General features: G+C 54.0%; 3 protein-coding genes across 6 annotated transcripts; all 3 read right to left on the bottom strand.

Moving 5' to 3' along the window:
* Positions 1-93: 93 nt before the first annotated feature.
* LOC119710480 (solute carrier family 2, facilitated glucose transporter member 5-like) lies at positions 94-10,099 on the bottom strand. The gene is made up of 13 exons (XM_038159563.1): positions 9,844-10,099; positions 9,224-9,353; positions 7,576-7,674; positions 7,054-7,214; positions 5,888-6,012; positions 3,964-4,116; positions 3,758-3,883; positions 3,306-3,493; positions 2,826-2,936; positions 2,463-2,564; positions 2,004-2,079; positions 1,594-1,721; positions 94-878 (listed from the first exon to the last, which is right to left on the bottom strand). The coding sequence occupies exons 2-13, from the start codon at positions 9,278-9,280 to the stop codon at positions 651-653; spliced, it is 1,554 nt and encodes a 517-aa protein (XP_038015491.1). The 5' UTR covers positions 9,281-9,353; positions 9,844-10,099; the 3' UTR covers positions 94-650.
* Positions 10,100-11,235: 1,136 nt separating this feature from the next.
* On the bottom strand, positions 11,236-12,628 carry LOC119710483. Of its 2 annotated transcripts, none has more exons than XM_038159571.1 (2): positions 12,243-12,628; positions 11,236-12,162 (listed from the first exon to the last, which is right to left on the bottom strand). In XM_038159571.1, exons 1-2 carry the CDS (start codon positions 12,600-12,602, stop codon positions 11,551-11,553), a joined length of 972 nt encoding a protein of 323 aa, XP_038015499.1. In that variant the 5' UTR covers positions 12,603-12,628; the 3' UTR covers positions 11,236-11,550. The 2 variants fall into 2 exon arrangements, with proteins under 2 accessions (XP_038015499.1, XP_038015498.1); XM_038159570.1 differs by having other exon boundaries at positions 11,236-12,171; positions 12,252-12,628.
* GPR157 (G protein-coupled receptor 157) lies at positions 11,676-22,937 on the bottom strand. Of its 3 annotated transcripts, XM_038159569.1 has the most exons (5): positions 22,490-22,937; positions 16,934-17,147; positions 15,437-15,631; positions 14,704-14,978; positions 11,676-12,814 (listed from the first exon to the last, which is right to left on the bottom strand). In XM_038159569.1, the coding sequence occupies exons 1-4, from the start codon at positions 22,864-22,866 to the stop codon at positions 14,739-14,741; spliced, it is 1,026 nt and encodes a 341-aa protein (XP_038015497.1). In that variant the 5' UTR covers positions 22,867-22,937; the 3' UTR covers positions 11,676-12,814; positions 14,704-14,738. The 3 variants fall into 3 exon arrangements, with proteins under 3 accessions (XP_038015497.1, XP_038015494.1, XP_038015495.1); XM_038159566.1 differs by lacking the exons at positions 16,934-17,147; positions 22,490-22,937 and having other exon boundaries at positions 15,437-16,713; XM_038159567.1 differs by lacking the exons at positions 11,676-12,814; positions 16,934-17,147; positions 22,490-22,937 and adding an exon at positions 12,828-13,098 and having other exon boundaries at positions 15,437-16,713.
* Positions 22,938-24,961: the final 2,024 nt, after the last annotated feature.

Below are 24,961 nucleotides of genomic sequence, written 5' to 3'. Positions count from 1 at the left end.
AGGCCTAGGACAGGTCCTGTGCAATCCCTGGGCCTGTGGCACAACTTTGCCCTCTTTTCTCTAGTGGATGCAGAGACAGGGCATAGAAACAGCTCCTTTTCCAGCACTTTTATGTCACAAACTTGAGCACAGGTATATTGTATATATGAACCAATTTGCTAAGGTTAAAGTAAATCATGTGAAGGATTCTCCATCTACACAAGATCCCTGCCAAGCTGCTCAATGATTCTGCTTTTCTCAAAACAGAGGGCAGCACACTGATATACCAAATTGGACTTAATTTCCCCTTGCTGGACCCTCAAACACACAAGTGACAGTTCCTCAGAGGAGTTTAGTGCACTCCTTGCACACGACGGCCCCACACCCAGCCCAAGGGCTGGCTTGTGTCCCCTGGATGTGTCACCAGGACACCAGGGACGCGCATCAGCTCGTGCCATCGGCTGCTTGGTCACAGAACTGAGCTGGCTGAGGCCATTTCCTTTTCCTTGGACCAAGAGGAGGACTTGGCAGCATTAGGTTTGCAGTTGGATTTGATGTTCAATGTGTTTTCCAGCCTTAACAGTTCTGTGATTGTCAGATCAGCATCAGAGGAGGAATCCCTGTATTTGTTTTCCTGCTGAACAGATCCTGCCAGGCCAAACACAGCTGGGTCACATCTCACTGCTGGAGAGCGATTTCTTCTCTTCCTGCCTGCCCAGGGGGTAGGAATCTTTAAGCTCTTTGCTTTCCTGAACCTCCACTTTGTTCCTCTTGGCCATGATCCTGTTGATTTCCATGAAGGTTTTATTCTTGGTCTCGGGAACAATGAAGAAGATGTAAAGCACGGTGGCGACGCAGATGGCGCAGAAGATGAGGAAGCTGTAGGGCCCCAGCCCAGCCTAGGGCAGTGACAGGAGAGAGCAGGGTCAGGCAACATTCCAGCTGGGAGTTACCTGCTCCGGTAACTCCCTGCGCTGGCTGTGGAAACGCTGCCACGGTGAGGTGCTCGTGTTTTAACCTGAACGACTCAGAGTCAGGCTGGATTCAGGTTCTGTCTTCTCAAACCAGCACCACGCCTTTACTGGAAACTTACTGGGAAAGGAGATGAGGGTCTGCTCTGTAACTCAAACAAAACCCAGCAGCTGCCCCTGCCCAGGGGAAAGTCAGGGGCTGCAGCAGTTTGTGGGTCACTGCTGCTGGGGGCAGGTTAACCAGGCACCCAGATTTCAGAACCTAAAATGGTCCCCTCGAGGCACATCCTGCAGTGGAAGATGGGGAATTTGCCATCTTTTCCAAGCTCCTGAGCTCAGGATGAGGGAATTTGCCATCTCTTCCAAGCTCCTGAGCTCAGGATGAGGGAATTTGCCATCTTTTCCAAGCTCCTGAGCTCAGGATGAGACCTGGCGATCAAACTGCTTTCTTTTAAAGCCTGAGCAGCAGCCAGGTGCGATGAGAAAATGCTGAGAAACATCAGCCTCCTGCCCGTAACACCATCCCACACACGGGTTTGGGGAACCAACAGATGATTTACACTCCTCAAAGCCTCTCTGTGGGGACACAGGGGTGACGGGGCCAATGTGCAGCCCAAGTTTTGCCCCGGGGTGGGGTTCTCACCTCCATGTAGAGGAACACCAGCCCCACGGTGAAGTTGCTGAGCCAGTGCACAGAGCCCCCCACCATGAACGCCGCGGGTCGGGACGACTGCAGGAACATCTCCGTGATCATCACAGGAGGAATGGGACCTGCAAGGCAGCTGCAGGTGAGGAAACCCCAGAGGCAATCCCCTCGCCCTGAATTCCTAATTACGCTGCTCATTTCAGTGGCAGACAGTGGTTCAACCATCAGAAAATCAAACACGGATTACATTTAAAGGAAAAAACGGGGCAATTAAATGACTTGCACAGGGCCTGGCCACACAGAGATGAAATTCAGCCTCCCTGGATGAGTTCCACAGAGGATTTGATTGGAAACTGAAGACAACACCTGGCTTTACCCAGCTCGAGGGGGAGGCTGTGGGCACTCACTGGGTCCGATGGCGTGTCCAATGATGTAGGCAATGACACAGACTATGCTGAGGTAGGACATCCAGGAGACAGTGCTCTGCAAGGATTGAATCACAGGTTAGGGTGCTTCCTGTCCAAACATCACCTGCCCATTCAAGGCACTGCTCTCAGTGAGATCTGAAGGCATTCCAAGGCAGTGTCACCCTTCAGTGCCAGAATTAGACACAAAGCACAGCCTGGCTGTGACCCTTGCTGCCAAAGGGATCCTGATGCAGCAGGAACTGGGAACGTGGCATCCTGGGGGGAGCATTCAGGCAAGCAGCATCAAAGCCTTTCTTTAAGGCAGACGTGCAAGTACAGAGACTTTCATGCTGTCTCCTCCTCCCCAGGGTGTGGAAGCATCCTCAAAATATTCCAGTGGCCTGTTCCCTGGAAAGCCCAGAAATCATGGGAGGGACCAGCTGAGCCATCCATCCATACCTGGAGGTTGAGGGCCAGAGTTAGGATAGCACAGGAGGCAGAGCACAGCACAAAGCCAGCCAGGAGAAGGATCCTCCTCCCCAGGGATTCCACGATGAAAACCTGGAAGAGACAGGAGAGGGGCACACACCAGGGGCTCAGCAATTGTTGCAGATGTTTTTGTGCAAGGGACACCACAGGGCATCTGTCATGGAAAACACCTCCCAGTGTGTGCTCTAGTGGAAGGGTTTTGGGATGAGATGATCCCCAAGGTCCCTTCCAACCCAAACCATTCTGTGACTGCAGGATTCCATGAGCGCAACCCAATTGAAACAGGGGGAGAGTGGGGAAGTGAGAGCTCACAGAGCCCCAGCACAGACTTACAGCCAGCAGAGTCATGACCACGTTGATGGCACCTATTGACACGGTGACATACTGGATGCTGCTGCTGGGCACCCCTGCTGACTCGAAGATTCTGTCTGCGTAGTAGAAGACCTGCAGCAGAACCACAGCAGTCAGTGCATGGCCCGAGGCAGGACACGGGGATCCCCCTTCTGGCTGCTCTAAATCCTGGCACCGGTGCACAGAAGGCCCAGGATGGAATGTGTCCATCTCTGGAGACACTGGTTTGGATCTGGGCACAAGCACTTTGCTCTAGAAACGCTCCAGTGATCATTAACAGGGCAGCTGATCTGCACCTCGTCCGTGGGTTTGGCACCGGCCAGGGCTGGCCCACCCCCGTGTGACACTGGGCATGTCCTGGGTGAAGGGGCACTGCCAGGTGTCTGCCCTGTGCCAGCACTGCCCCCAGCACCCCTCTGAATTCCCAGCCCTTGTTTGTGCCCCCCAGCCTTCCCCACTCACCCCGTTGACCCCCGAGAGCTGCTGGCCTGCCATCATGACGATGATGGAGATGAGCTGCCACCTCAGGCCCCTGAAGGTGAACAGGCTGAGCACAGAGAACTGCCCTTCCTCCTTCTCTGACTGGTTCTCCTGGTACATCTCCTGTATCTCATCGTCCACGTCCTCCCAGCCCCTCAGCCTCTGCAGAGCTGGTGGGGAGAGCACAGGGAGCTGTGAGCCCCAGGTTTGCAGAGCTGTCCTGCTTCAGACCAGGACAGAGCAGGGTGTGACCCTGGGTGGCCGTGGTGGGCACCTGGGGATCCACACACCCAGGGAAAGGAGCAGCGTGCTGAGAGCTCCACCCCCCAGCAGCACATCAGTGGAGAATCTCCCACCCTTCTCCAGGGCTGCCAGCCTGTCCCACAGCCTGGTCCATCCCCTCCCAGCTCCCTCCCTCAAGGGTGGCTCTGTACCTCTCCGGGCCTGCTCCTCGTTGCCCTTTTGGATGAGCAGGTACCTGGGACTCTCAGGGAAAAAGGGCAATGTCAGGAGCTGGATCAGGGACGGGATCCCAGTGAGCCCCAGCAGCACAGGCCAGCCTGCAGCAAGGTCACAGCACATCAGCTGAGAGAAATCCTCCCCCTGAGGAGCCCAGAGAGGCCCCGAGCCAGAGCTTTACCTTCAGCATTGCCAAGGATGCTGTTGAGACCAAGGATCTGAGCTGCAAGGATGCCAATGGTGATGAAGAGCTGTGGCACCACCCCGACAGCTCCTCTCAGGTTTTTGGGGGACATTTCTCCAAGGAACATAGGAACCACATTGGAAGCCAGACCTAGAAGTTGAGAGAACAGTGGTAGACAGGCAGCTCAGCAAGCTGCTCATTTCCACGGGCAACAAAAGAGATTCCTGATGAACACAGGATGCACAGGAACTTCACTCTCAAAGCCTTCTGCTTTGAGTGTCTGGGTTATCAGCTGCTGGGCAGCAGAGCGCTTTTGGAGCTGACAGGATTAGCAGGAGCCTGCCTTGCCTACAGAGCCAGCAGATGATTTGGGGGTGTCTTGGTTTGAGTGTTCATCCTCCTGAATGCTGCTTTCTCCCAGCAGGCTCTGCCAGGAAGAGCACAAGACACACAAAGAAAAACTGTGCTGCTTCAGGTTTGGAAACAAACTCCAAACACAAGAGAGGAACTTTTTGCTTCCTCTAAAACAAGAAGAGAAATCAGTATCCAGACACGCTGATGTGAAAGGGGAAGGAAATGACTTTGTGCTGGCTTTTAAAACTTCCCTGCTCAGCAAGGCTGTGCTGAGAGCTTTGCTGGTCTGTGATGTCTTGCAGGTGGCTTGCTGGAATAGGTATTCATGCTCTAATAAGGGCACCAGGGACAGTGGTTATTTTTAGGAACATTCTAGGGTTGCCCACAGTGACCCCAGCGAGCTGCCAGCTCCTGTGCTCCCGCTGGAAATCCTGGCAGCTCCCAAACTCCTGGAATCAAATGACCACAGGGAACTCTTACCTGACATTTCTAGAGTCCCTGGGCTTCAGGAGCCCGGTGTGACAAAGGTGATCAGGCTGATATTTGAAAGCTAAAAGGCCTAAAAGGCACAGAACCAAGTGCCACCAGTGCCAGAGGGTGACAGTCCCTGGGATGCTCCCAGATCCTCCCCAGGCACAGCAGCCACAGTTCAGGCCAGGCCAGCCTGAGAAGGACAAGCCAGGGCAGGCAGGCTGGATTTGCTTGGTGGTTATAAATAACTGCAGAGAGGGATCACATTTAACAAGACCCTTAGCATTTATTCCAAGCCCCAGTGCTGAGAGCAGCTGCCAGCTTTCAGGGAGTCAAAAGCCAAAGCAAAACCATTGGATTAAAAAAACTGGAAAACAAGAAACTGGCTCGGGAAAGCAACTTGATCTGTACATGCAGCAGTTACAATTGGCCAGCTAAGGCAGGAAATTTGTTTTTACAAGCTAGCCCAGCTCATTAACAAACCATGGAGTGTGCCAGTCTCACCAGCCCAAAGCCAATTAATTGAGCCTAAATGCTCTTAGGACCCTTCTAGCCCTGGCTGTGCTCGGGGTACCCAGCATGGTTCTGTTCTGTTCCTGCAGCTCCAAGACAGCCCTCACACTGGGAACACACAGATATCCTTGGCTTCCCTCTCCCTCTGCAGGAAATCCAGTGGCTCCGAGCCCTTTGCTCTCCCTTTTAACATTTCTTTTCTCCTGCAGGAAGAACAGTCAGTTCCAGGACTGGATTATTGGATCTGGCAATGCTTTTGATGGATTATTCTGGTCATGTTAAAAAGGAAAGAAGTACACTATCTGCTTCAAGTTGTCTGGGAAAACGGATTACCCTCAGCAGGTTTGGAGCTGCAGTGCCCAGCAGATGTTTATTGCTGCATTTCCAGGCACACATCTCCTCCCTGCAGCTTAAATTCCAGTCCCAGGGCCCTTATCTCCCAAAGATCTTCTGCACAGGCTAAAGCACAGCCTTGTCACGCAGATTCCCAAGTGTGATACCTGTGAAAGCTTCTGCTGGGAGAATAAAACACCTTTACACAGCCAAAGAAATATTTATTACTCTCCCTTTACCATCCACTTACCAGCAAATATTCCCATGACAACACGGGAAAGGATGATTACTTCAAAGGTTTTTGCCAGCTCTGAGGTTCCCATAAGGACTGCAGCAGCGATGGAAAAGAGGTTATTTATCAGCAAAGTGCCCTTTCTGCAAAGAACAGCCAAAGAGGTGGATTCAGCTGGGCATTTCTAAGCTGCAGAAACATCCCCTCCGTCCAAAACTCAAATTATTCATCATGCCAAGCACTGATCAAGGAGGAAATGCCAATTGCCACATTTTTCCTGCAGGCAGTGAAGGCTTCCAGAAAGGAGTGAAGTTTCTCAGGAAACCTGAGCAGCAGAAGCTGGGCCTGAGGTGAGACCCCAGAACTTTCTTTCCCACTGGCTCAGTGCCCAGCCCACAGCCTTGGCCATACCAGAAGCCCATAAATTCCTTCCCCCTGGGGAGACAGCTCTTGTGGCTGAGCCCAGCAGCTCTCCCTCATCCCACCTGCTTTAGCCCCAAGGTGTGGGGGGAATTTCAGGCAGCAGAAGGGCTGGGCAAGGTGGAGTCACCACGAGCTAAATGTTCTCAGCTCAAATGCTGAATGTTCTCAGCTCAAATGCTCAATGCTCTCAGCTCAAATGATCAGTGTTCTCAGCTCAAATGCTCAATGTTCTCAGCTCAAATGATCAGTGTTCTCAGCTCAAATGCTCAATGCTCTCAGCTCAAATGCTCAATGTTCTCAGCTCAAATGCTCAATGTTCTCAGCTCAAATGATCAGTGTTCTCAGCTCAAATGCTCAATGTTCTCAGCTCAAATCATCAGTGTTCTCAGCTCAAATGCTCAATGCTCTCAGCTCAAATGCTCAATGTTCTCAGCTCAAATGCTCAATGCTCTCAGCTCAAATGATCAGTGTTATCAGCTCAAATGATCAGTGTTCTCAGCTCAAATGCTCAATGCTCTCAGCTCAAATGCTCAATGCTCTCAGCTCAAATGCTCAATGTTCTCAGCTCAAATGCTCAGTGTTCTCAGCTCAAATGCTCAATGTTCTCAGCTCAAATGCTCAATGTTCTCAGCTCAAATGCTCAATGTTATCAGCTCAAATGCTCAATGTTCTCAGCTCAAATCATCAGTGTTCTCAGCTCAAATGCTCAATGTTCTCAGCTCCAAAGGGAGGGCAGGGCCTCAGACAGGCCTCTCACCTACCGGCCACAGTTGTTGACCATGGGCCACACCATGAGTGACCCAAAGAGGCCACCCAGAGGGAACATGGACACGGTGAGAGACCAGAGCAGCGTCTGGAAGCCTCTGTCCATGGGCGCTCCAGTCCTGTCCAGGTAGGTTCTGTTGTAAAACTCTTGCATGTACTGGAAGGAAGCACAAAGCAGATTTGGCCCAGTGGTACAATTTCCGTGCCATAAAGGTTAGATAACAACAGCTCAGAGCCATAAAGCTCTGCCATAAAGCTCTGCCATAAAACAACTGTCCTGAGGAAAAAAACCGGAATGCCTGAGCTGGGAAATGAATGCGAGAGAGGGATGGAGCAGCCCGGGGTGGGGGAGGATGGAGAAGCCTGTGTTCTACGGGCTGCCCTTCAGGATGTGCCTGGTTCCCAGAGCTGTGTCCCAGGCACAGGGACAGGACAAGCCCGTGCCCACAAACACCCACAAAGAGCATTTCATTTCCAGAACCTCACTCCCGCCTGGCTCTGCCCTAACCCCCACTCACCGGGGCGGGAGAGTTGATCACAGACACGTTGTAGCCATACTGGAAGGAAGAGCCAAAGGCAGAAATCAGAGCCACCAGGGCCAGGGGAAGTGTCATTTTCTGCAGAGGGAGAGAAAAAAAACCATGAACACCACCTTGGAAGTGGGTCTGGCTCTTAGGTATTAATAACATTCAGTAAAACCAAAGAAATACACAAAGTCTTGCTTTCTGTGTTTTTGCCTTGATTTTGCTGCACATAAAAGCCCAATGAGTTGTTTCCATCACAACTCATTTTGTTCTGCTTGATATGCCCACAGTCATTAGAGTAATTCGCTCTGCTTTGCTGGTATTGATCAATCATTTGGATGATTAATTTTTTTTTTCAAGTCACCATTCTTAAAACACCACCCTGCAGGGAAAAAGGCTGTATGCAATTATTCTTTTCCAACGTGCAAATTGGGCAGTGCAGTAACACAGGATATTGGCACAGGAAAGCTTTAAAAAGAAGTGATTTTTGCATTAAGTGGCCAAATCCCTTTCCTGTTCGTTTTTTCTTCCTCTGCATTTTGGGATAGAGCTGTTTATGGATCTAACTGATTGCCACTGAAGCCAGTTAGAGCTTAGCCAGGCAACCCCTGGAAGGCTTGGCTGAGGGGTCCAAGAGCTGCACTTTGCACTGGGAATTGCCATCTGGAGCGGGATCAGCACCCCGTGGTGGGCACACATTCCCCAGGTCACCCCCAACCAGATCAACTCTCTTTTCCCAGCAGTTCAGCTGCCGTTCAGCCCCGGGCTGTGCTGACAGAGCTGGGTTGTTGGGGTTTTGTTTGGCTGGGGTTTATGGCTCGCTAATGCACCTCACTGCTGCTACATCAATAAAGTCATTTTTCATTCTAATCTCGTTTGCTGCCACCGTCACCAGCCTTAATGGCCTCGATGTCTGGGGTTTTTTTGCCCAGCACTCAGCTCAGGTCCCACATGCAGGCTCGGTCACTTCCCTAATTGAACATTTGTCCAAATAGCTGCTGGTGCTTCTTTCTATTCCTCAGAATCTCTGGCAGCTCAGCTCCAGGGATCTGCAGAGTTTAAGGTGCTACAGGAGATCAAAATTCAAGTCTGTCTCAGCCTAAGGATTGGAAGGAAGCTGGGGCTTCCAGGTCCGTTTTCTGGGAGGAGACTGCTGACATTCTCTCCTTGGTGAAGAAAAGCAGCTGCCTTGCTCTCATCAACCAAATCCCAGGAGCTCAAAAGAGCCACTGGTGTTAATTATTGACATCCAGCACTCTCAAGAAAACCTCTGGCACTCCCCAGCAGTGCTTTGTGCAGCACTCCCCAAACCCTGCTGTGAAAGGCAGCCCTGTCCAGAAGCATCTGCAGCCTCAAACAGATTAGAAAATGGGAAAGAAAACTCACACTCAGAAGGGGAAAGTCCCTCAGAAGGGAAAAGTCACTCAGAAGGGGAAAGTCCCACAGAAGTTACGGGGTGGGAGAGCTGCAGACAATCACTCGGTGCAGCACTGTGCTGCAGACAGGCACAAACTGGGCTCAGGAACAGAAACGTCTCAGCCCAAAAGATCGTGGGCTTTTCCTCTCTCTACAGGCGCCCACAGGTGCCCAGGGCTCATCCCGTGTCCCTGCGTCCCTGGAAGCAGGCAGCCAGCATACTCACCCCCTTGGCACCTGCAGTGCCCTCGGAGCTGTCCTGCTTGTCCCCTTTCAGCTTCATGCTGCTGGGAGAACCACAGATGCTGAGCTCAGCTTCTCCCAGGCGCGGCAGCCTCGGGGGGCATGGAAACGCCCTGCACAGAAAAACCCCTCCTGAGACTCTTGCAAACCCTGCCAGGCAGTGGCAGCTCTGTCAGCCGGGGCTGTGGTTGATCATCCCCCTCCTCTGCCCGTCTCTCCCACGGCTGCAATTTCATTTTCTTCCAGCTCCGTTGCCAGTGACAGACGTTCGTTCTTTCACCAGCTGCTCTCGCAAGCAGAGGCGCTGCCCAGTGAGAGGGGCACAGGCTCATCTCTCCAGGGAGAAGGGGCAGACTCTCAGCAAAGCTGGTAAAATGAGCCAGTTACCCCCGATGTCTGTGCAGGGACGAGGAGAGTCCATGGAGCTGCAGCTCCTGGGGTGGTGCAGCCAGAGGTGCTGCCCAGCACTTGTGCCATCAGGGAGCGTGGGGGGCAGCCCTGGCAGCACAGGGTGCTTGCCCTGAGCCCCAGCCCTGCAGCTGAACCCCACCAACCCCCCTGCACACAAATCTGCCCCGGCCACAATGCTGCTCCTTGTCCTACCTTGCAGGGAGAGTTGGCTCAGGCACTCCTGCAGCCCCCAGAGCTCATCCTCCCAGGGCTGTGCCTGTCAGTGTCTCCTCCAAAGCACTTGAGATCCTTTCCCTCTCCATGCAGGAGGTGCACCACGTGCTGCTGCTGCCTCTCTGGTCACCTCCTCTGTTACGGGATGGCTTTAAGAGCCCGGGACCTGGTTAATCATCCACCACGACTCCCGAGTTTATCGGAGAAATGCAAAGTTCACAGGCATCCCCAGCAGCCGGATAAACTAGAACAAAGCCTGCTGTTTATTGGCCTGTCTATTTTTATCAGCCAGTTCAGAAAAAAGGCATCTCTTGAGCAACACCTCTTTCCCACGTGCCCTGCGCTGCCCTGGCTGCTGCAGCATCCCTCCTCCACGTGGCAGCAGCATGTCCCGGAGCAGGAAAGAGAGCAGAGCCCTGCTGCTCTCAGTGTGGAGCCTTTCAGTCCCCAGGCTCGCTGGCTTTTCTCTTTTGCTGCATTTCTTCTCAGGGAGCAGGCTGAAGGTGCTGTTCCCAGGTGTCTTGATGGGGATCTCACTCCCGAGTCACAGCTACCGAGCTCACAGCTCGCTCAGCAGCTCCTCACCTTCACAGAGCTTGAGCCAAGAGGGAAAATTCTGCCCCAGAGTTGGGGAAACTGCAAAGAGGGCGAATTTCTATCGTGGAATTCCAGCCCTTCAAAGGCAGCATCACCCTCTGGGAGCTCCTGGCAGAATGACAGCTGCTCTGACACTCAGTAAATACAGAAAAGGAGAATTCTCTACCGTGGTCTTTGAACTCTGTTCCTGAACTTGAAGAAACAATCTTGAAACGTACAGGAATCAGAGAGAACCCATATGTTTGTCATCAAAACCCCTTCATCAGAGGAAGTACTTGCTTATGTCAGCAGAACAGTTGGAATATTTTCTGAACACAGCAGGAGTGTGGCAACAACATCTCCGTGGTTGTGATTGGCACTGGGATGATCTTGGAGGAGGTTGGTGAAGGGAGACAGGACAGTAAATCAACTTCTTGGATTTTCAAAGCGGCTGCAGGGGTGTGACATCTTCAGCAGCTGGGATCCTGTTGGACTTGGCAAAGGACAGGGCCAGGAAGGAGCAAAGAGCTGATTTTACAGGCTTTTACAAGCACGTTTTCCATTTCACGCAGCACATCCCAAGGTTTTACATCTGCTCTTCACCCCAGAGCACGTGTGCCTGGAGACATTCACTCCACCCCGTGTCGCCCCTGCCCTCAGCCAGCTCCTGCTGTGCAGGGATTTATTTACCCTGAGCCTAATGATCTGTGCTCAAGGCTGGATCCTATGAAACCCTGATATCTTTGGGGGAAAAAAATGATTAAGAGGGCAAACTTGGTTTGCAGGACAGTAAATGTGCTGGAGAACATTAGTGGTGAGCTCTAAAATGTGATGTTTGAGCAGGAGCTGGCAGCCAGCCCTGCTGCAGGGTGCTCACTGCAATGCCCACCCTGAGGAGACACCCCACAGGCTACATCCACGAGTGACACCTTCTCACCTGCATTTTGGGAAGGAATTGCATGCTCAGGCAAGGCTAATTCAGTGTTCTGGGCCCCCGAGCTACAACGGGACTTTGGGTGAAACAAGGATTTCAGAAATAATATCATATTTTCTGCCTGAAAATAAGTCATGCACAGACCCTGCTCTATCAGCTGTGGAAATGGCTCCCAGTCAAACAGGGAGAGGGAGATTTGAGTCTGATGCCCAGCAAGAGGAAAGGGCTGGGTCCATGAGGACTGGAGCCAGGAACCAGATCCTGTTGGTGCTGCACAAATCAATGCTGGGCAGTGTCCTGGTAAAGAAACTGAACTTTATTTTGTAAAAGTTGGAGAAAATACTTAAAAAACGAGCAAGTGAGGAGCTGTGAATGAGGTAAAACATGATCTCCAAATGGCACACAAAGCCCAGCCCGTCCCCTGTGTGATCCAGCAGTGCCAAGGCACAGACAAAGCCCAGGAGCTCCGAGCCAGGCACTGTCCTGCTGCGGGCAGGGGCTGGCCCTGCTGGAGCCCGGGGCACATCCCCACATCCCCGAGCAGCCAGGGAGCCTGCAGGGCTCTGACTCCCTCGGGAGAACCCCCATGAACCCCGATGGTCCGGGCCCCTAAACGCCAGGGAGGAGGGATGAACATCCAGAGGCACCATCCAGCAGCAGCAGCAGCAAATAAACATCGTTCTGTCCCAGTTCCAGTGAAGAACAGAGCCAGGCTGGAGCTCCCAGAGGGCTCTCACCATGACTGAAAGCCATGCCCAGGACATGAAAGCCATGCTCCTGGAGCTTTCCTGGCCCAGGACAGTGCTTCCAGCAGCTCCCGGAGCTTTCCTGGCCCAGGACAGTCCTTCCAGCAGCTCCTGGAGCTTTCCTGGCCCAGGACAGTCCTTCCAGCAGCTCCCGGAGCTTTCCTGGCCCAGGACAGTCCTTCCAGCAGCTCCTGGAGCTTTCCTGGCCCAGGACAGTGCTTCCAGCAGCTCCCGGAGCTTTCCTGGCCCAGGACAGTGCTTCCAGCAGCTCCCGGAGCTTTCCTGGCCCAGGACAGTCCTTCCAGCAGCTCCCGGAGCTTTCCTGGCCCAGGACAGTCCTTCCAGCAGCTCCTGGAGCTTTCCTGGCCCAGGACAGTCCTTCCAGCAGCTCCTGGAGCTTTCCTGGCCCAGGACAGTCCTTCCAGCAGCTCCTGGAGCTTTCCTGGCCCGGGGCTGTGTTCACCTCGGAACTCAGCACGCATCAGCCTCGGCAGGCAGGAAAGTGAGACCCCAAACAAGTGTTCAGATTGCCAGTGGAGGGTGAGGGAAGGAGGGGACACAAACGGGAGTGCAGTGTGTTCCAGAGGATCCTGCCAGCTGAGCGAGGAACGGGACCTGTCCAGGGCTCAGCCTCTCCAGCGCCGCTTTTCCCGGGCTACAGCTCCCTCTGTGGGGCTGTGCCACCACCCTGCACCTGCAGGGACAGTGACACTCACTGCAGGGCTGTGCCACCACCCTGCACCTGCAGGGACAGTGACACTCACTGCAGGGCTGTGCCACCACCCTGCACCTGCAGGGACAGTGACAGTCACTGCGGGGCTGTGCCACCACCCTGCACCTGCAGGAACAGTGACAGTCACTGCAGGGCTGTGCCACCACCCTGCACCTGCAGGGACAGTGACACTGCAGGGCTGTGCCACCACCCTGCACCTGCAGGGACAGTGACAGTCACTGCAGGGCTGTGCCACCACCCTGCACCTGCAGGGACAGTGACAGTCACGCCCCTGGAGCTGGAAATGTGCCTGGCCCATTCCTCCAAAGGCATTTCTCAGAGCTCTGTAATGGAAAAAGGCAAACCGAGGCCATGGAATCTGTTTTGATTCTTTTTGGTGTTGTTTTTTCTGCTGTTTTGTTTTGTGTTCCCTTAAGCCAAGTTGGTGACAATTCTGCTTTCTCTCTTCAGGGCTGGCTCCAAAAGAAGGGAACACAGCACGATTCTAAGTCTCATAAAATTTAAACATTTCTACCCTACCTTCCTGTAAGAAGTTTAACACTTCTCCTCTTTGCAAGCCTTGTGGGACTCACAGGAGGTTGAGCCATCAAGGTTGCTATTTAGCTTTCAGAAGTTTTTAAAAGCCTTTTGAAAGGAGAAAAAACAACTCTTGAAGTCATCTATGGCACAGATAGGATGCTTCCATCTACCTTTCAAAGACTCCAGGGAGGCTGAGGAGCAGAGGCATCCAGCAGCCCCACGGAGTGTTTACACAGCCTGTGCCCATTAGGGTTTAAATACATAATATAATTAAAAAGTGAATGCCGAGGCTTCAGGAAAGAACAGGAGTCACCTCTGCCCACAGAGGAATCCCCTGGTGGGGGAACTCGGGGAGCCAAACATCTGATGTGTGCAGCACTGACAAAGTGTTTGTGCACGTGGCATTTCACAATAAAGAGGCACCAGTTCCTCTTCAGCTCTGCCTGGTGTCCTGTTCCTGGGGGCCAGACTGCCCTGAGCTCAGTTCCTCCTTCCATCCTCCTCTCACAGACCCGAGGAGCAGCTCAGGGGGAGAGGAGCAGGGCAGTTCTGTGAATGGTTTGGGAGCCTGATGGGGCTGCAGAGTCAGACAGGGAACCCCAGAGCAGCAGCAGAGCCCCGTGCCTGCTCCCTGTGCCTGCTCCCCGTGCCTGCTCCCTGTCTGTGGGAATCCATGAAATCAGAGTTTTGGGAAAGCTGCAAAAGGCCTCAGGGACAGCAGAGCTGGGATTGGAGCTAAGCAGTAGCCATGAGCTAGGCCAGCAGAAAAATGATGTAAGAATTAAAAAGTAAGGACAAATGGAACAATGGTCTGTGTATTAATGCTTGTCTAGAATAACTCCTGAAAAAAAAAGTAAAATCCTCCTGCAGAAAAGTAAATCTAGAGAGATATTAGGAAGTTCTAAGCTTAATAATGGAGCTCTGTGCATTGTGCTTTAAGGCTTACAGGCAGGTATTGTGTCCAAAATAAGCAAGCATTGTTTTAATCAAAGGTACGTGTGCTTATAGAGATTGGGTAGAAGCACTGCCAGTGTGCTTTTGCTTTGTGTGATTGGTCAAAAAACCTTTAAAGTGAGTTGTAACATTAAGTTCTTTGTGTGCTGCCTGGGATGTGAGCTGCTGGCATCTTCCCATTGTCATGGCCATGCAATGAGAGTGATGCTGGAAAATAAACAGCTCAAGGCACATTCCCAGCAGTCCTGTCCTGTTGGTGATTTGTTCACAGACCCGGGCCGGTGATCCCTGTGCCTGCTCTCTGTCCCCTGTCCCTGCTCCCACCCCTCCATGGGGGCACAGGCAGGGCAGGAGGGGGAAAGGCTCCCTGGAATTACCATGAGAGAAGGAATCGGCAGCAGCCAGGGCCAGCTCAGGTGCTGGGGAGCAGCGGCTTCGTCTGCCCGGGGCCGGGCACGTCCTTGTCCTTGTCCTTGTCCTTGTCCTTGTCCTTGTCCTTGTCCCCGTGGGGCTGCCAGGAGCTGGGGGAGCCCTGGCCAGGCCAGGCCAGCTGGCCACAGCAGAGCAGGGCCAGCAGCCGGGCCCGCACCGCCCGGGTGCACAGCACGAACATGATGCAGTTGGCTCCTCCTTGGAACGTGTTCCCAACTCCCTGCAAGGGCAGCACAGCAGTCACCAGGGCTGCTCCCACGGGCACCCCGGACAGGGGCAAACACCGTGCCACAGCAGCTGCAGTGCTGACAGACACCGGCTTCGAGGACAGGGAATTCAGAAAAATGAGGGTTTTTTTCCCCAAAAAGCACCGCAAAGCAGAGCGGGGGCTGCTGTGCGCTGGCTCTGGTGTAGGGCAGGCGCAGGCTGAGCCCTGCTGGAGGACAGACACCCAACAGTCCCCTGCCCATCCCTGCCGGCGCAGCTTTCCTCTGCAGCCACTAGATGCTGCTGGAGCAGCTCCTGCTGCATTTCTGCCTCTGCTGCAGCGCTGCCCGGGCATCACCCGAGGGGAGCCGGTGCTCCTGCCACAACACCGCGTCCCAGCAAGAAAAGCCACTCTGGGAGCGCCGGACCCGCCCTGCCCCAGCCCGGGACGCGATCCCAGCAAACACTCACGTGCAGGACGACCAGGACGGAGTTCTGCACGGCGGGGGAGTCACAGAGGGTCAGCACGAAGCGCACGGTGCTCCAGATGCGGAGGAAGATGAAGATGACGGGGATGAGGATCAGCTTCTTGTCCGCCACGCTGCCGCGGGGCCGCAGGGCAGGCGCTGCGGGCAGGATGGGGCGGTACTCGGACAGCGCGGCGTGCTGCGGCGGGGGACAGCGACAGCGGCTGCAGACGTGGCACAGGCCCCCTCCCAGAGCAAAGGAACCCTCGGGAGGGGAGCAGCGAAGGGCAGCAGCCTCTCTCTGCCTGTGGGGACGCTGACATTCGGCTGAGGACAAGCAGCGACCCTGCGGGAGGCTGCCTGTGCCGCTCCGAGCCCGAGGGGAGAACAGCAGCCCCAGCGCTGCCCCAGCACCAGTGCAGAGGGACAGCAGCGTGCCCAGCAGCCCCTGGCACCAGTGCAGAGGGACAGCAGCGTGCCCAGCAGCCCCGGCACCAGTGCAGAGGGACAGCAGCGTGCCCAGCAGCCCCCGGCACCAGTGCAGAGGGACAGCAGCGTGCCCAGCAGCCCCTGGCACCAGTGCAGAGGGACAGCAGCGTGCCCAGCAGCCCCCGGCACAGGCAGGAGCCGGCTCCAGTTTCCAGGAGGTCACGCTGCTGTCTCTGGCCAGGCTGGGACAGCGTGTCCTGCCTGCTGCGCGCCAGGTGATGCTGACAGGCACCGGCAAACCCTCCCCAGCTCTGCTCCCCTTCCCTGGACGCCCAGGGCTGCTGAAAATCACCTCGTTCTTCCAAATCATCGGCAGGATCCTGCCCCAAGCAGGGCTGTGTTCATCCCCACCACCACCACAGCTGCCCCACAAGCAGAGGCAGAATGCCCAGAAGGACATCTACCCACACGTGGGGCTTTTTTCCCCCTCACCCAGCTCAGAGAGAAGGGGAATCTCTGGGTGCAGCTCCTTCTGCCACTCTCATCTGGATCTGTCTGTTGTGCAAATGCTGTCCTAGATGCCTGCACTCTGCGTGCTCACAAGGAACAGAACAACTGAGGCTCTGAATTCCAAGCCCCTGCCAGGACAGGGAGTCTCCTGCATGGAGCCCAGAGCCATCCAGTGCCCCGACTCCCAAACGGAGCTTTGAGCTGCAGTACAAAATAACATTCACAAACACAAACTATCACTGGAGACGCTAAAAGGATTGAGGCTTGAGAATTCCAACCCCGGTACAAGTGGAACTGCAGAAAACTGATTAAAGCTGAGTTTGTCCTTCGCATTCTGTTTCAGTTCTTACTGTAGCATTTCCCTCGTGAACACCCCACAACCCCTGCTCGTTTTCAAAGGGCTTTTGCATTCTGCTTGTGCTAAGCCACTGTGTGATGGTGCTGCTGGACCAGGGCACTGCTTCTCCCAGGGACATTTCAGTGTCACGAAGCACCTCCTGCCTGAACAGGGAGCAAGAAATGCAGAGCGTGGGGGGACGGAATCACCCGGCAGAATACTCACTGCTCTGCTGATGTGCCTCTTGATGAGGATGTAGAGCACTGGCAGGGTGACATAGGCCAGGATCTCCCAGACCTTTCCTGTCAGCAGCATCCACAGGAGCCGATCCTCAGCGTCCAGGTTGACCCAGCACCAGCCCACAGAAACATTGGAGGCATCATAACCAATCTTCTTCAGAGCCACTGCAGCCACTGTGATGGCCAGGGGCACACCCCAGCTGAGGGGGACACGGAGAAGGGGGTTAAGCCAGGAACAGCCTCGGCTGAGCCCCCACACCTCAGGAAATGGGGGCAGAGCCAGGACTCTCCCCCAGACAGATTCCAGTGCTCATCCCAGACCTGCAGCCCCAGCGAGGGGAAGCAGCCAGCAGGGAATGACCCAGGACTGCAAACCCACCCCCTGGGCACCCCGTGGGAGGGTGAGCCCAGCCCTGAGGTGCAGGGATGTGCTGCACTCTGAGCTGGCCTCACAGCACGCTCAGGGGGCAGCAGGACCCATCCCAGCTCCTGCCCTTCCCCACTGCCTCTGGACACAGGGAGCTGGAGATTACACCAGGCCAGGGCACTGGAAAATGTGATTTTCCTGCAGGACCCAGCCAGCTGACCCCAGCTTTTGGAGCACAAGCAGCCAAGTCCCACCTTCTGATTCCAAAGAGAAACTCTGCACACAAAGAAATCCACAACTTCATTCTGCCAGTGGTTTGTTTGTTTGTTTGCTTTGCTGTCAAGTGGAGATGTAGTCAGTGTTTTGGGAACAAAAATACGATTTCTGAAGGACAAAGAGCCCAGGAAAAGTACTGGGAGTAACAGCAAAAAGCTAAGAAAGCAAAGAGGAGGCACATCCACATAACTTGGAGCTGTGACTTTGGCTTCTCACTTGGTGGCAGAGGCAAAGACAGGGAAGCATTTAGAAGAAAAATAACTGTGGTGACACACTAGAATGAAGTCACTCAGCAGCTTGGGCTGCCCACAAGAAACCATGAGGAAGAACAGAGGAATCCCAGCAGCCCAAACAAAAATTCCACCACAGGAGTGCCCTGCGTCCAGCTGAGTGTGTCACCTGCCCTCCCCACGGCCACCCCGGGTCAGGCTGGGCTCCCAGCACAGCCCTCCCCTCTCCCCAGGTGCACAGAAAACAAACCCATGACTGCCTGCCACTCGTACAGTCTTCCACTGACAGCCTGGGGCAGCTGCAGGGAGCATGGAAAGCATCTTGCCCCCAAAAACCAGACTCCAGACCAGGTAGGCAAGCAGCAGTTGCTTTGACCAGATTATCTGAAACTCCACAGCCCAACTGTAGAACCAGAGATAATCCCATGATATTAGATTTCAAAAATACCCCATTTCCTAATCTTGAATGATGTCTGGATTCACCTACTCGCAAAATAAACAAATATAAATATAAGGCTGTAAAAAAATTTAGAGTCGACTCTGCAGGCCGGTTAGAACATTTTGTCTCAGGGCTGAGCTCAGAACAGGCAGTGCTATTCCAAGCCAGTGCTGTTATTTAAGGACAGTTGTGCTGCAGGAAGCCCTCCCCAGTCTGTTATCAGAGCAGGCTTCTAAAAACATCCCAAACGTCACCACCACCATGAAAGTCTCCACACAATCCAGGAGCCCTTTGGGTGAAACTGGTGATTTCTCAGACAGCAGCTGCAAATGCAAAGACATTCCATCCCGAGCACTGCTGCCAGGGCTGGGCTCTGAGGTAAAGAACTCAAGAGAAACGGCACTTCCTAAAAGAAACCATGTGAAGGCATGAAGGCAGCAAGAAAAGGGAAGTGAATTAGGAGACTAATTTTACACAATTTTACAAATAATGATCTCATCAGCGAGCTGAAACTGCAGAAGAATGACGATAACACCAGGTCAAATGACAGCCTGTGGATGGGAGACAGGACAGTGGAAGCAGAGACACAGAGAGGCCACAGGAGGAAATAACTCAGCACTGAGAAACCACTTAAAAACCTTCAGGTGATAGCTGGTGAAAGGAGGAGTGAAACTGCTGCATGAACAGGAGGGTAATCTTCACTGGAGCAGCACTCTGGGATCAGATGGGTATTTACCACTGACACCAGGCAGAAGGACTGCCAGCAAAGGGAAATCAGAGAGGGCCTAGGCAGGAATCAGACATTTCTGTGAGGTTCAGCTCCATTCCAGCAGGCTGGAAAGGAGAACTGAGACTGGTGATTCAGTTGTTCTTAGGAGCTCCGAAGTGACAGATTCAGGGGGGCTGCCAAATGTCACTGCTTTTACTGAGCTAGGAGAGGGGGAACTGAAGAGTCAGGAGAGATCCTCACCCAAGGTGTGCGTGAGCACTGGAATAAAAAGGGTCCCAGATAACAGAGGAGCAGAAATATCCCTCTGAGCCCCAAAGAGCAATTGTGCAGGCTGGGCCTCTCCACAGCACACCTGGGTGCAAACAGAGAGAAGGGAAGGTGACTCCTCCTTCCTGCAAAAAGGCTGGAAACCCCGCCTGTAAGACAGACACAGCAGCACCTATTCCTCCAATACAGCTCCTGGTGATCTATGAATAAAAAAATCCTCCAGCCCAGCAGATCTTTGCACAGCCACACCAAAACAAGGCAAGGTGAGGACCCTTCAGCTGCAGCAGTGTTCAGCTCGACCTGCCCTGGTTTTCGGGGGTCAGATTGCCCAATGACCACGTTCTGATTTATGCTGCACAGCTGCTTTTCCCCCCTGGAGGCTCTCACAAGCAGGTGATTTGCTGTCACCTGCCTGCACAGGTTGGACAAGGAGCCATCCTGCCAGCAGGCAGTTCCTCCTGGGGACAGGAATTTGTAAGGAGGGAAAAATCAGGCTCCTGCACATCCCAGGCAGTCCAGGAAGGAGCTCTGAGCACACTTTGAGACCAGAACTCCAAATCTGCCCCAATCCAATCCTGCAGGAGGCAGCCCATGAAGGAGTGAGATGACCAGTGCATGAAAGGACCCCAGGCACCCCGTGGACATGAATGGATATGCATGGTTATAAATGTGTGTATATATATAGAACATATATTTTAATATATAGCATGCAGAGATATGCATGGTTATAAATGTGTGTATATATATATATAAAAAACATATTTTAATATACAACATGCATAGATATGCATGGTTATAAATGTATATATATAAAAACCATATATTTTAATATATAACATGCATAGATATGCATGGTTATAAATGTGTATATATATAGAACATATATTTTAATATATAACATGCATAGATATGCATGGTTATAAATGTGTATATATATATATATATATATATATATATATATAAAACATATATTACAATATATAAGCATGCATATGATATAGATTTTTAAAATTAAGTATATTTATGGTTAAAATGATCTGCACAGCCTGATCACGAAATGAAAACCCTTCAAAATATTGGTATCAAAAGCCAAGCAGGAACCCCAAGGTGGGCTCTGTCTGCTCCGTTCCTCACCCCGAGCTTGGCTCACCTTCTCTCACAGCAAAGGTGATGCTTTCCAGCAGAGGACACCTGACCCTTCAAACTCAGCCTGGCCATTTGCACGCTGCATGCCAGAACTCACATTTTGCAGCTACGTAAGTGTTTCCAAAGCTGGCTCTGGGCTTGTTTTCAAAGCTCATCTGAGCTCAACAGGTTTAAAAGCAGAGCAGAGGCTGCAGCTCTGCAGCCTGGAATTGGTGGATGTGTTACCACAGGAATCCCTGCGGCACAAACCTGCCTGACGGGTTTGATCCACCGGGACATCCTGATTCCCCTCAGGAAAATTCCAGGTTCTGACTTCCAACATGTATTTAGTCAGCTCCATCCCCACGCATTATGTTCAGAGTTTCATTTCCCAGGTCACTACAGAAGTGCAGGGAAGGAGAGCAGGGCGGTGTGTCACGAGGGGATGGGCACAGAACACGTCCTCACTTGTTGTCTCTGGCTTTTCAGACACATCCTGAAGCAGAAGCAGCTTTAAACACTGGCTCTGCACACAACAGGAGGCATTGACAAAGCAGAACCTGATCACAGGTGCTCAACAGCCTTTAAATACAGCAGATGGTGCTGATCAATAGCAAGGACTGAAGATGGCATTTCATTTTTATGGTAAAGAACCGAAAATAAACTGAACAAATTCCCCCAGAAGCAGCTCAGTCTGAGCAGCTCTCCTTCCATGCCAGGGGTAGAGCAATCTTTCTCCCAGGCCTTTTCCAGTTTCCAGGGAGGGCACAGATTGCAGCCAGCACTGTTTCAGGGGCTCTGTTTCTCTCCACACTTGGTAGCTGACAAGGCTGAGGAGCATTAAACCAGATGGAGAAACTGAAGCACAGACAAAAGCCCCACGAGCAATTAGCAGACAGGAAAATTACAACTCGGCCAGATTTGCCTGAGCTCTTTGATGTGCCTGATGGTGCCAGAATGCCCAGCAAGGAGCCGGACTTGGGTTTTACATCCATTAAGCAACACGTGGCTCCTTCCCAGCACCCTGTCCTCACCACAGCTCCGAGTGCAGCTCTCCTTTACTGCAGATGGAATGACAGAAATACTCCTGCAGTGCTTCTTCCCCCAGCTCCAGCACCAGCCTGGGCCTGCTGCAGCCCCCAGCTCCTCACCCAGCCCCTGCTGCCCGCAGCAACTCCAGCAGGGCAGGGGCTGAGCTTCCTCCCTCCTCACACCCAGCCTCCAAGCCTCTCTGCCCGTCCTCACCTGGACTCAGCTCCACTGCAATCCTCTGCCGCACGACGCTGTTTGAAACTAAAAGGTGTCAAATATTTGGCTAAGAAACCAAAGAAAATTCTCTACTTGTCCTGAGGGCTTTTTTTTTTTCTCCTTTTAAAGCAGATCACTCCTCTTATAATTTATTGCAAAAGCTTGGCAGCACGGGGGACTGAAGGATCACTGCTTTGCTCAGCGTGGACGTAGCACATGATCCCACAAGCTCCAATTGCATAAGGAAAGCTTTTACTAAACATGATGTGGAAAATCAGCGCCCTAAATAGCAGAATCTGAGACATGAAGCTACACTGTGGACTGGTTTGTCTTGCTTTCAATCAAACATGCCAAAACATCCTTCAGAGCGCTTCCCTGGCAGTTTCATCACTTGTGAGCAACATTTTCCTGTGAGTGTGGAATTACAGCAACCTGCCTGGGCAGAGGGGAAGGACCCACAGAGCAGGCTGACAGGGAAGCTGGGGACCTGTGGAAACAGATCCCAAACACGGGAGTTGGGCAGCAGCAGGCAGGTATCACAGACACAAGGTTTGCTGTATTATTTCTTAGAACATCAGAGCAGACTGCAGGGAAAGCAGAAGCCAGGATTTCCAGTCATTAGAACTTGCCAGAGATTTTTCTAAGTCACCTTGAACAAAAACACTTCAACTTTTCCACGTCTCCAGCTCTTGGGAAGGGAAAGGGGGAACAAGCAGGGCCGGTTAGTTGAAAGACAGCAAAATCCCCGTTTGAAAGGAGCGTGAGGGGAAGAGGAGGAGGAGGAGAGCGCAGGGACTGAAGGGACACCGGGGGCTCCATCCCAGCGCGGGGTGGGGTCCCAGCACAGCCACGGCACCCACCTCACGGCGTGGAAAGCCCAGAGCACGGCCGGGCCCGCGGGCGAGCCCCTGACGATGCTCAGGTACAGGTAGAGGGCGATGGCCATGGTCCAGAAGAAGGAGCTGGTGTTGGCGAAGGTGGACAGGGCGCCCTGCAGCACGCAGTCCCACGAGGTGCTCTGGAAGTCGCGCAGCACCCCGTAGAAGTAGGAGAGCGCCGAGAGCAGGTCGGCCAGGGACAGGTGCAGCAGCAGCTGCCGCGGCCGCGTCCGCAGCTCCGGCCACAGCGCCTGGGAGCAGAGCAGCAGCGCCGAGCCCGCGCACGACAGCGCGCACGACAGCAGCACGGCCCCGCGCTCCGCCGCCAGCAGCGGCGTGGGGGGCAGCGCCGCCGGCATCGCGACAGCGGGGACAGCGGGGACAGCGGGGACAGCGGGGACAGAGGGGACAGCGGGGACAGAGGGGACAGCGGGGACAGCGGGGAGACAGCGGGGACAGCGGGGACAGCGGGGACAGCGGGGACAGAGGGGACAGAGGGGACAGAGGGGACAGCGGGGAGACAGCGGGGACAGCGGGGAGATGATAGCGGGGACAGAGGGGAGATGATAGCGGGGACAGCGGGATGGAGCGCGATGGAGCGGGGGGACAGGGAGGGGACAGAGGAGAGGAGCGGGGGGACAGCGGGATGACAGCGAGGGACAGCGGGACGGAGGAGAGCAGCGGAGGGACAGCGGAGAGGAGCGAGGGGACAGCGGAGAGCAGCGGAGGGACAACGGGGGGACGGCGGAGAGAAGCGAGGGGACAGCGAGGGGACAGCGGGATGGAGGAGAACAGCGGAGGGACAGCGGAGGGACAGCGGGGGGACAGCGGGGGGGACAGCGGAGAGGAGCGGAGGGACAGCGGAGGGACAGCGGGGGGACAGCGGGGTCACGGCGCGGTGCAGCCCCGCGGGACGGGCGCTCTGCCGGAGTCCCCGGCCCGCCCTGGCCGCAGCGCTGTGTCCGCAGCGCCCGGAGCCGGCACCGGCACCGGCACCGGCCGGGAAGGCAGCGCGGCGGGCGCAGGAGAGCCCCGGGAGCGGCGGGGCCCGGCCCGCCCCCGCCGTCATGTGAGAGCGGCCCGGCCCCCGCGCTGCCCCGGGAATCCCCGCCGGGACCGGGACCGGGACAAGGAGCGGGACCGGGACAAGGATCGGGACAAGGACCGGGAGCGGGACCGGGAGCGGGACAAGGACCGGGAGCGGGACCGGGAGCGGGACAAGGATGGGAACAAGGACCGGGACAAGGATCGGGAGCGGGACAAGGAGCGGGACAGGGACCGGGAACGGGACAAGGACCGGGAGCGGGACCGGGACAAGGACCGGGAGGGAGACAAGGACTGGGACCGGGACTGGGACCGGGACAAGGACCGGGAGCGGGACAAGGATGGGAACAAGGAGCGGGACCGGGAGCCGCTCCCGCCGCGGCGCACGGAGCGCACCCACGGCGGCCCCGCCGCGCAGAAAACCCTTTTTTCCTTTTTTTCCCTTTTTTTCCTTTTTTTTCTTCCAATCGAAAATCCCGCCCCGGCCGCAGAGAGCAGCGCGGCAGCAGGAGCCAGAAGGAATAGAGCCCAGGGTTGCTGCTGTCCCCTTCCTTTCCCACGGACACCTTCCCCAAGGACAGCTCTCCTCCCTGCTGAGCCAGAGCCGCCGGGATTTATTCACAGATTTATGCACAAGTTGCTGCCTTTGGAAACAGGATATTCTTTCAATGCACCTTAATTACCACTCGGTTACACTTCGGTCAGGCAGCCTTTACTTTCTTAGGAATTTCTTTAGGAGCGTGATGCCCCCTGCATGTTCTTTACAGAAAAAGGAAGCTGCAGCAACTTGCATTTGCCCTGCACACCATCTGACACCAACAGCTTTTTTAACTTTATCACTATTGCAGGCTTTCTTTAGCTACCATCTGACCCCTCAAAAAAAAAAAAAAAAAAATTCCACGAGACAAAGCTTTGTCAGGGCTGCATTCCCAGTTGTTGCTCTCACACATTCCTGGCTTCCTCCTTGTTCCCTGGTTTCCCTTTTCCCCACTTTTATAGCACAAGCCCAGCCTACCACAGACATCCAGACAAACCGCGTCAGCAAACACCCTGCCTGGCGAGTGCTGCTTTTATTTTGGGTGATGGATGAAGCTCTACAACACAGCTTAATTAAGTCTTGCCAGATAGAGAACCACGATAAATCCAGAACTTGCATTTCCACTGACTTGTGGCTCCGATTCAGATGTTCCTTTCTCCTCAGTTCTAGAGAAATGGCTCGTCAGCTCATCATAAATTGTTGAACTAAAACCCAGAGAAATGGATCTTTGCCTTAACAATCAGAATTAGGGCAGGCAGAGGATTTTCTGCCGGGTCTCTCCCTGTTTTCTAAAACAGGAGCATGGGAAGCTTGAGCACAGAAGTCACCACCCAACAGCAGGCCATACTCAGGGTTTGTGCTTCAAAACCGAG

Source organism: Motacilla alba, chromosome 21, assembly GCF_015832195.1.
Source record: "Motacilla alba alba isolate MOTALB_02 chromosome 21, Motacilla_alba_V1.0_pri, whole genome shotgun sequence".
In the NCBI taxonomy this organism is placed as follows: Eukaryota; Metazoa; Chordata; class Aves; order Passeriformes; family Motacillidae; genus Motacilla; species Motacilla alba.
The sequence above is the reverse complement of the archived record's forward strand: the minus strand, read 5'-3'. Positions and strand labels throughout refer to the sequence as shown.